The sequence below is a fragment of the Halichoeres trimaculatus genome, unplaced genomic scaffold (genome assembly GCF_033239565.1).
Source record: "Halichoeres trimaculatus isolate MK-OKI-2021-1 unplaced genomic scaffold, fHalTri1.1 fHalTri1_scaffold_15, whole genome shotgun sequence".
Lineage (NCBI taxonomy): Eukaryota > Metazoa > Chordata > Actinopteri > Labriformes > Labridae > Halichoeres > Halichoeres trimaculatus.
This window is the reverse complement of record NW_027437193.1, coordinates 26,775,495-26,786,376: the sequence shown is the minus strand read 5'-3', so window position 1 is coordinate 26,786,376 and position 10,882 is coordinate 26,775,495. Positions and strand designations below refer to the sequence as shown.

The 10,882-nt window shown below is 37.0% G+C and overlaps 1 protein-coding gene across 1 annotated transcript; it reads right to left on the bottom strand.

The window, feature by feature from the left end:
• Positions 1-250: 250 nt before the first annotated feature.
• On the bottom strand, positions 251-3,983 carry LOC141804890 (phospholipid hydroperoxide glutathione peroxidase-like). Its single transcript, XM_074689546.1, has 7 exons — positions 3,868-3,983; positions 2,814-2,908; positions 2,540-2,684; positions 2,054-2,205; positions 1,579-1,603; positions 1,399-1,458; positions 251-724 (listed from the first exon to the last, which is right to left on the bottom strand). Exons 1-7 carry the CDS (start codon positions 3,931-3,933, stop codon positions 692-694), a joined length of 576 nt encoding a protein of 191 aa, XP_074545647.1. The 5' UTR covers positions 3,934-3,983; the 3' UTR covers positions 251-691.
• Positions 3,984-10,882: the final 6,899 nt, after the last annotated feature.

The following is a 10,882-nucleotide window of genomic DNA, read 5'->3' as shown; positions in this document are numbered from 1 at the left end:
CACATTTTTAGACTAAAACCTTTATATCAGCATCTGTTGACCAATTAGTCAAATAATTAAGTCCCCAAGTCTCCTTTATGTGTCCTCTGAGGAAGATGAGGCAGCCCATAGCCTGCAGAATGATGACATGCCCTCACCTCCTGTGTTTTGATGATTTTCATATCCAAATGAATAATTTAACATTAATATATGGTAACCTTTAACTAAGCTAGCTTACACTTTCTTTGATTAGAAATTATTGGTCGATGGGAATGTTCAAGACAGCATTTATTTTCCTGCTACATAACATGATAGAGAGTGAGTTACAGAGGTAAGTGCAAACAAAGTCATCAGTAGCTTTTCATAGATCAGCGAAATGTATGGCATCTTATGTCCTTGCAAGACAATCACGTTAACGCATGAACAAACTTGGTACTTAAATGTAGAAAGCGCTGGCTATTGGTATTACAGGAATGGCTGTTTAAATTCTGTAATAGGTAAAATGTGAAGGGTCTGAACTCTGTCACTTGACATGGTCTTCTAGGTTTGGTGAGATGGTTCTGGAGATAAGTTGCACGCTTAGGGTCATCAGGTCTGCCTTTCCCTGTGTAGGGTTTACAGACAGGCCGTCACTGGTCCAGATACACATACACACCAGCACCCTGAAGTCCATGGTGGAGGTGAGGAGTCAACACATAGTGAGACAGCAGTATTACAAGTATGTGGGTAGATCCTTTTCAACAACCTGCAAAGGGAAAAAAAAAGAGGTAGAAATTTAACTGACAAGGCAGTTAAGAAGGTAGAGCCATTACAACACTATGGAGAGAGATGCTGTGCAATACGAAGGGTCCACTCGTATAGTCTTAAACTGCCTCATCATAGGCAGATGTTCTGCTTTATTATCTGTAAAAGTTTAATGATGTGGCATTCATGACCAAGTTTTCATCAAAGTATTATGTTGCTGCATGAAACACAGTGTTTGTTGTGGTCAACGATTGGCGGATTGTAGTTTTCACATCATATTCACATGACATCAGTAACATTACTGAAAGAAATAGCAAGCTGATTCCCTAACTGTGGTTGACATTCTCTAAGTTATGCACACCTTTCCTTCACAATGGGATATTTCTATCTGAATTACGGAAAGTGGACAGAAAAAGACCTAAAGGGTAACCTTTGGACTTATCAAACATACTTAAAGATTTCAACACTGGGGGAGAGGATGCTTATCTTAGCAGTGGATTATTGTTACTATTCTGGTATGTAATCTTACTACAGCAAACTTACAAAAGTAAAACATAAATAGCCTAAATAAGTGCACAAAAAGCTCAGTATTGTTGTTTTTTTTTAATGCAGGAAGCTAAACACAATATTCTGTACTTGAGAGTGTGCACAGAAATGTAATCAAATAATACTCACGCTGGGATCATCTGTTGGCCCATATCTTTTCACCACCTGTCCTTCCCTGTTTATCAGAAACTATGGAGAAATAAAAAAAAATTAGATAATCGCACAGTTTAGTTTTGTTTTTAAACACTTATATATTTGACTAAATATGCCTTTAAAAATTGGAGGTAGCAGTTTTCCAAGGTACCTTACCTTTGTGAAGTTCCATTTGATGTTGCTGTGGAAAGAAAAAACAATACATCATGGGCAAAACCATTAATGAAGCTGCTTTTTCACAAAAAATTAGGAACAGAGCTTTTAGTCAGTCAAAATACACCAAAAAAATCCACACAATAGCACAGTGGATTTTTTAGAGACCATGATAACAAGACGCCCTCAGAAATGCTTACAGGTTCAGTAAACAGTCTGATGATTACCCACCCCTTCCCTAAGGCAAAATTTCAAAAAGGGAAAAGAGTAAATATTTCTTCCTACTTCGAAACTTGGCAGAATATGTAGGGATCACTTTAACTTCACAAACTTAAAAATAGTGTCGTGACACTTTGGTTTCCTACCAAATCAGGCTGTCACTCCTACAGTATTCTGAGTGTGAAATTTGTCATCCGTTACTCAGTCTGTGTACACTGTGTCATGGGACTATTTTGTTATTTACATAAAATAAACTCACTTTCCCAGGGTTCCTTTGCCTTTGGGCTGCGCTTTCATCCACTTCCACAAAGGGTGAGCATTGTCCCCGTTTACATCGATTTTACTGAAGAGGTCAAACTCAGCATTGTAACCTTTGGCAAACTCTTTGATCTCTGCATTAGTTCCTGGTTCCTGCATAACACAAAATCAAAAATAGAAGAGAAAATTTTCCAATTTTTTAAGAATCTTATTAACTGGGAATGTATGTACATTTTGGCGACCAGCATATGTGCTTGTTGACATCCAATTGATTTTCATTACTTTATTAACTTAAATTAATTTCATTAGGCAAATTTACCTCAAGCAGTTTTTTTTTTACTTTTCTGTTCAATAATTTAAGCTTTATAAGTGAATGCTTTATCAAAAAAAAAAAAAATTACAGAAAATGAAACGCAACAGGGCATAAAGAAATAACAAAAAAAAAAAAACACCCAGTGGCACTATGTCCAGGATAAGTTCTTCTTACCTGTCCCCCAAACTGGTTGCATGGGAAACCCATGATGCGTAAACCTTTCTCAGCGTAGGAGGCGTGCATTCCCGCTAGCTGAGTGTAGTTTACCCTGGTCTTTCCTCATTTGGAGGCTACATTTACAATGATGCAAACGTATCCCCTGTCAAGGAAAAAACAAGAATAGCATAGGAATGAAAAAGATGTTAAAACATAGAAATTCTGGAAATATTGCTTGTCCATCACTTTCTTTGGGTCATTATTTATTTAGCCATTATCATAAATATATTACCTGTATTTTTCAAGAGAAACCTCATTGCCATCAATGTCATTGGCAGAGAACTCGTATATTGACTTGGCACTTTGCCAGTCGGTTGCTTGAGCACACTGCAAGAAGAAAGATTGTAAAAAGTTGACAATGTGTGATTGGGTAATACAGCAGAAAACTGAAGTCTGTCACCAAAGCAGGCCAAAGTGCAAAAGTAAGCCCAAGTCTGATAAGAATGTGTAAAGTAGCTGTGATTAACAGAAGGGAGAGATAAAAGGAAGTTAACTGTTGACCTTGTTATTACTCAATGCTCTTTTTGCTCCTTGGTCTTACAAAACATGGTTACACCCTAAATTTATAGAGAACAGGTTTGGGTTGAAAATCTAATATGAGTCATTCAAGCTAACTTTGAAAGCTAACTTTGAGAGCCTCTACCACAAGAAACAAATCCGCCTTATGTAAAAATGACAAAATAGTTTATAGATGGTTGTTTTTAAATCGTATAACTACGAGTTAAAAAAAATGATTACTAAACTGTTGGTGGGTTTCAGAGTTTAGAAGCGGAAGGTAATTTTTGTAAGGCATTGTTTTGTTGTTGACGTATTTACATTCGGAACAATTATCTGCGCTTATTCAACTTTACCATTCATCTCTTGTTAATTAAATTCACCTGTCACACGGGCTCATTACCATGGATTATTGGCACCGCTAACGCCATCTTTATCCCTTTATGTGGATTGCTGACAGCTAGCAACTCTCGCCATTCATTCACAGTAGATAAACAGAGCTATTTGAGTTCATTCGTCGGGACTCAGCAGCTAAGTTTTTCCAGAAGAGACAAACGTACGGTTAGATATCGTTAGTGAACCTTCAGCTAACGTCCCAAACATAATGAGAGGGTTCGGACTAGCGTCAGTAGCTGCATCAATATCGGACCTATTTAACTGTTACACCGTATTTAAAAATAGAAAATCCGAATATGACCTACATGCTGAACAGGGTACAGGCGCAAGTGTAAACTTAGACTTTATTCCGCACACAGAGAAACAATCCTATTTTATGATAACTTAACACTTACCATGCCTCTGACAACTCCTCTGCACCCCAGCAGACCCAACAACACTGTAGATCTGTGAAGCCACATGGTGGCCGACCTGACGATCGCTGTCACATGACCTGTTAACTCCGCCCACTGATATAAGCGCACCACTGCGCCTGCGCATGGCTACTGGAGCTTTCTAATAACACTTGCTTGGGAAAAACCATTACCACTAGAAAGGTGAGGACATGTTTACAAATCAGAAAAAGGATATAATCATACATGGCGATGATGCTCCGCCACAAAAAGCAGAAGGAGGTGTAAGTGGGGTTAAAGCAGTATTTGTGTTCATTTATCACACAAAATAACCCCTTGATTTTAAAACTAAGGTTTTAAAACTCATTTCAATTATTTTTTATTTCAATTTACTAACTTAGATTAACAGTGATAGCAGCTTTGGTTAAAGCATGTTATGCATCGATTATTTTCAATTGAACTCTGCTAAAACATATTAGGTATTCTGCCTTTAACAACACATCAAACAACTTTCTTTTTTTTGTATATTTTGTACATCAAACAACTTTTGTATATTTGTGTGTATAAGCTTGTGCGTTTATGGGATATTTTTCAATCCCTTCTGTTGCAGCCTGAGTGTGTCTCCTCACCCACTCATTTGGGAGAAGTCATGTGATGGTGTCACTTAATGCCATTTGACTTCCTGCCACAACATGTTTGTGCAATACAGAAAAAGTTAGCTCCCTTGGAAACATTGGACAGCAACAGGACAATTTTCTCCAGCTAAACGCAACTAAAACAAAGAACTAGTCATCATCTCTCTAGCATAAACAACCTGGCACTCAATCCAATGCACACCCCTGTCTGCATCAGTAATGAAACAGTAGAGATGGTGCACTCTTTCAAATATCTTGGACTCACCCTCGACAATAAACTTAATTTTGACCATCACACACAAAACATTTATAAAAACTGCCAACAAAGACTGTCTGTCATCCGTAAATTTAGAACACTCTCAGTTGCACCCCACTTTCTTTTTTGTTACTGTATCAAAGCATCATCCAACCCATTATCCTTTACTGTTCTTCATCTCTCTCTCTCTCTCTCTCTCTTTCTCTCTCTCTCTCTCTCTCTCTCTCTCTCTCTCTGTATATATATATATATATATATATATATATATATATATATATATATATATATATATATATATATATATATATATATATATATATATACCTATCTATAAACATAGACAACATGCCTGTATTTTGTGGACCACTCATCTCCTAAAAGTTTCTACAACCCTTTATTGGAAATGTTTTAACACTATTCTTTGACTCATTACAAAATCTTTCAAAGTTTACTTGAGGAAAAAAAGTCATGTCAAGATGAGTCATTTCATCAGTTGGCTACTCTTTGTAGAATCCATTATGGAAAAAAAAACAAAAACCTAAAAAATATATATTAATATTATAAATATTTCTTACTTATATCTCTACATATATGTGAAGTAGTCACAATGATATGCACCACTGTTCTAAGCCTTACCTATTAAATGTGTTATCTAATGTTTCAAACTAATTGTGTTTAAAGGCACGCTTTCTTAAAACCTATACAACCACAAAAGCAAAAGTCATCATCCATAGAATATCTTTTTGTCTTCACTTAAGGTTCAAATTATCTGTTGTACCAATTTGGAAATGTTACAATAGTTTTTGTGTTTCAAAGTGCTACTTTGGCACAGCATTGTAAACAGGAAGGCAATAAATCCGCTTGTTTCTGATCAGGTAGAAACCAGATATCAATGCTATTTTTTGTCCACCAGAGGGCAATATCTAACTGCTTGATGGATTCCTGGGGACAGTTTTAGCTATGAAAGTTGTGTGGCTTTTTTTCTTTGAGAAAGAGGCATAAGCTATAGACTTTGTAAAAGATATGATATTGAGGATTCATATTTGAAGATTTTTTTGACACCTGAGTAGGTAACGAGGAAGGGTGAACCTATGTGGTTTATTATGTAGTAATGCAGTTTAGCTTTTGTTGAAATTTGATATTTTGAAGATATGAAAGGTAAAGTTTTCCCGTCCACTGACCATTCAAAGTTACCATTGCATTTTTTTTTTCTCCTGACTTCACTTAAATTAGGCCAAGGGCTTATGTCTTTTCATATCATTCTGGGACACTACTTTAAATAGACTCCAGAGGTTTGACGTCAGATTGGTGCCAATTGTAGTCCCCATGAAACAGCACTTTGCTTTAATTAGAAGTATTCTCTGCTGAAACTGGGTAGTGGATTAGGACATCATGCAACAAATGATCCACTCCACAGCATGAGATCAACAGGTTACCTTCTGAAGAGAAAGGTTTATGTTCATTTGCAACAGGTCTTTTTTTTAACAGGGGGTGGTCTTTTGTTGAAACGTAAAACTGTTCCAAATTGTCTTTGTTGTTAACATATTTCATACATGTAAGTCTACAGAACAGAAAAAATCTTTAATTAGGTACCATATTGAAAAATGGGGACACAAATTCAAAGGGTTAACAATCAAGATACACCAAAAATAACAATCACATTGTCCATGTTGACACACTTTTAGATAACTTTTTTCAATGTATTTGAAGGTTTGAAAAGATTGAAAGCACATCAGGCAGTACTTTCTAGCTTTTGTTGTTTCCTTGCATGCTCTCTGACAAATTGTTTTATTATAGAAGCCTGCAGATGGTCCATTAATGGCTAAAAAGTCCATGGCAAGCAAGTGTGACATTTATGTGTTTCTAAGTAGCATAAAGGGGAGGAAAGTAAGGGGAAGAAGTTTTATTTGTCATTATTTTTTTATAGGTGACCTGGATGATTACATGAATACTTGTTATGTATTGGACTCAGTTTTACATGTTTAAAGATCATCATCATCTCTGAGGCAAAACTGATTTGACTCAACTAACTGGCCATACTGCAGCGCAGAGTCTGGATCACGTGGGCAAACGGCTGAAGGGATGATTAAAATGATGCTGCCTGTGCACGGCGGTTAGTGGAGTCAGTGGGATTTCTGTCATGTTACACATACACACAGATACACACACATGACATGTATGCACAGTTGGTGTGTTGTGGTGATGTGAAGGCCATGTCTTCTGGCAAAGAGGCTTTTAATTAGGGTTTGACAAAACACAGAATCTGCCACAGGTTCCCACCTGAAACATCGAGTTCAAAGCCCCCAATTAAACACCTCACACATGAGCCAATTAAAACCCAAATCAAAGCAGATGTACTGTAAGAGACACAATCAATGTGGTGTGTGTGAGTGTGTGTGTGTGTGTAGGAGCAGGAGGTAGAGACCGTAATTAGATTCTGCTCTGCCTGCACTGTCAACGCGCTTGTACTGAAATAATACAGTTGGTTTTTGCTGTGGATGTGTTTTTTCCTGTAAGCTGTACTATAATCAGTTTATTGTTATATCACCTTGCGTGAACTATGCACAAAAACTCCACTTATTAAATAATACGTTATGAAACTGAGGAAATTTATGTAAAATGCATCGCATGAGACTGAACCGATGCAGAGATGTTAATGTGCACCTGCTGCACTCAAACACTGATAAATCCAGCTTTAATTAAAGTGGGACATGATGTCAAAAAATGGTAGCTCAAACCGCTTCATGAGACATAAACGCCGCCATAATAACTGAACAACAAGCTTCATATCACTTGAAAAATAAAAAAGAAGGTTTATATGTTTGTTGGCTTGGAGGACTCTTTGGTTGTAAGAGAAGTTACTGCCTTCATGTGAAGGAGGGCTTGGCAGCAGCCCAGCAGTTGTTGTGTGCCAATTATATTAACATCTCTGTGTGCATGCTGCAGGCATGGACACCATGCTGATGATGGTGAGAATATTGAAAAGCAAAATAATGCTTGCACTTATAAGTTTATGCAACAAGAAACAGGAGGAGAAAGTGCAATTTTCCTTAAGGTACAAATAGAAAACAGCATGGTAAAATTTGCAGTTGGCATATTTGTGCTCCACAGTTGAGTTCTTCAAACAGTAAATGTTCACCACTGATCAAACTGAAAATTTCTGAGCTCTGAAACTGCCGTAATGAATGCTCAGACCTTTACCACACTGCTGGGATGAACACAATTTATCATCATTTTCTGAATACAAGAGTTGTGCTGGGTCAGGCACCAGAGAGACAGCTAACCCCAGCCCAATGATGAGAAATCAGATCCATAAAAAAAGTCTCATCTAATGACCAGAATGAGACAGGAAAAATAATGCATGAAAACAAGTTTGGTATTGAAAGAAAAAAAAACAGTTGCCTAGAAACAACCTCTGCTGAACCTGACTCCCCCACCACTACCACCCGTAACACACATGCACACACACATACAGAGATATACTCACCATGGGAGATAAGATCAGATGCTTCAAGAAAAGTTCGGGTTATTTCTCACTGTTCCTAAGCAACAAGTTTGCTGTTCTCTTGCCTTCACTGCATCTCTGGGAGATTCATAGTCAGACGCTCAAATTTAGCCGACCACAAAACTTTATTCGGTCCCCTGAAGTTTACTTTAAATCTCCGAGTAGAGTTCAAATTGGCATCTGCTGAGTTGTACGCCTGGCAGTTGTAAAAACAGTTCATCTCCAATTTGAGTGTAACTGCCTGTTGTGTCAAAGTATGCATTCTGATGCTATTGTTGATGGTTTCAAGGTAAGATAGCATTCCCTCATCAAAAGAATCAATAAAAACAACAATAGTCAGCCTCTATTTCAGGTGTTACGTTTTACCAGCATGGATTACTCCACATGCAGCAAATACCTTGTGCTTATATGTGCTCTCCAACATATTCTCACACCTTCAGAGGTGTATGGATGTTCTTGTGATTACTACCCAGGTGTGCTCTCACATCAAATGCAATTAAAAGCTCCACTGATCTGAACACCTACACTACATTCTTGGATGATTTAAAATATCTAACAAAAGAACTGCAATGAAAACAGATGGCAACCTATATTTGCATTGGCAGAGAATCTTTTATGTTTAACCCTTGCACTCCAAGGGGCTTGGTTGGCAAGGCAACAGATTCTGCAGTCTGTTTCCCATGACTGCATCTCAATGGTCCAGATCAGCCTCCTTATCCCTCTGTCTCCCACCAGTGAAAACAAGTACGACCAGGCAGGCGAGCTGTGTCTCCAAACCCACAGTGCTACACTGACAGGCAATTGGCAGCCCACACTCAATACATGCAACAGCCCATATCCTTCAGATCCATCCCACAGATTAAATTGATACCTTGAAACCTGCTTTGGCCTCTACTCCCAGACCTGCTTGATACTAATCAGCCTTGGAGAAATCCGTTACAAAACTGACCCTGCTTTCCAAGGATTCAGTCCCTTCACTTCTGAGACAATTACAGTAACAACATTTCATAGACTCATGCTGCTCTGAAGTGGAAAAGAGTGGAGAGTGTTTTGGCTGAAAGCTCTACTTTAAGAATAACCGAAAGTAAAGTATGTTTTACTATCATTTCAAGTATTTTTAAGCTCTTTGAAACAACATGTCTGGTGTGTACTTTTGCATTGACCCTATACCTTTGTGGCCAATTGCTATGAGCACTACATCATTCTGTGTTGATGCACCTGTGTAGCTGTGCAATATTCCTCTGAAATGGATAAGGGCAGAATGGTCTCTGTAATCATCAGATTGCCCTTTTTTTAGGTCCCAATACTATTTTGCCAACTTTTTTCACAGTGATTTATGCATTTCATGTTATACTGATTCATGTTACTGATTATCATTTTTTAAGGGAAAATAGAGGAGGGACCAAAGGAAATGTATGTGCAGCTGATTGTACGGCAATTATGGAAATTTTTTATATACAGGCAGCATAATCCTATTCAGCGGACTAATCAGGGGGCTTGTAGGTCTTTCCATGAGTGGTTGTACTTTGTTAGCCTCACAGCATAATCGCCTTGGTCGGTGAAATTAAATGGAATATACTAATAATAAATTATATATATATATATATATATATATATATATATATATATATATATATATATATATATATATATATATATATATATATATATATATATATACATGTATGTATTTTTTTCCTGAACACTTTGAAGTATGACTACAGTGATAAACCATAAGGCATACAGTTTGGGAGGAGGTGCGAGGAAGGTTATGCAAGTAGGCTTCTGTCTTGGAGAATGATGGCTACACAGAGCTACTCCGCAGGCAACCATTCATCACAGAAATATGAAGAGGTTAAAGGATAAAAATTCGGTTTATGTTGATTTTGTTGCCCCCTGTGGGTAAAGTAGGGTTGTAAAGGGTTGGAAAAGTATTGGTTTATTCCAAGAAGGTCTCCTGAAAGTTTCCATGGGAATTTCAGCTTGGGAAATATTCAGGGTTTTATTGCTGTCAACCTGAAAGAATTTTTAAGGAAATTCCAAGGAAATTTAGGCTTGTAAATTTTGATTATTTTTTTTTCTTATATCTTATCTTATATCTGAGGATTTCAAAAATGATCCTGATTGGAACAACATTAAAATTCACCAGCGTACCATGTATCACATGCAAACAATTCCAAACACATTCAATCATCCTCTCCACTGAGACCACATTTCTGGATTTCTGGAAGTCTAGAGGTCCTGTCAAGATAAGTTTTGATGATAACTAACTTGAGTGCTGACGGGAAATGGGGAACAGGTCTTGGCTAATGATCTTGAATCCACCTGAATTTTCTTTTTTTTTTTTTATCAATTATGGTTTTTATTGTTCTGTGAAAGAAACCAGTAAAGTTCTACAGTTCTAAAAAGTGATTCTTGTAATTTACAAATAATGTTTCGAAAATATTTTCATGTATGTTAGCGTATAACGAATATTTGTGCCTATATTCACTATACTTAGACTTAATAAGGAAAATGTATTTCAATTTAATGTCATTTAAATATTATATAGAAATGTTTGCATGCATGTTAGCTTTTAACAAACCAAAATTTTAGATAGTTCTACTCAAATATGTTGTATAC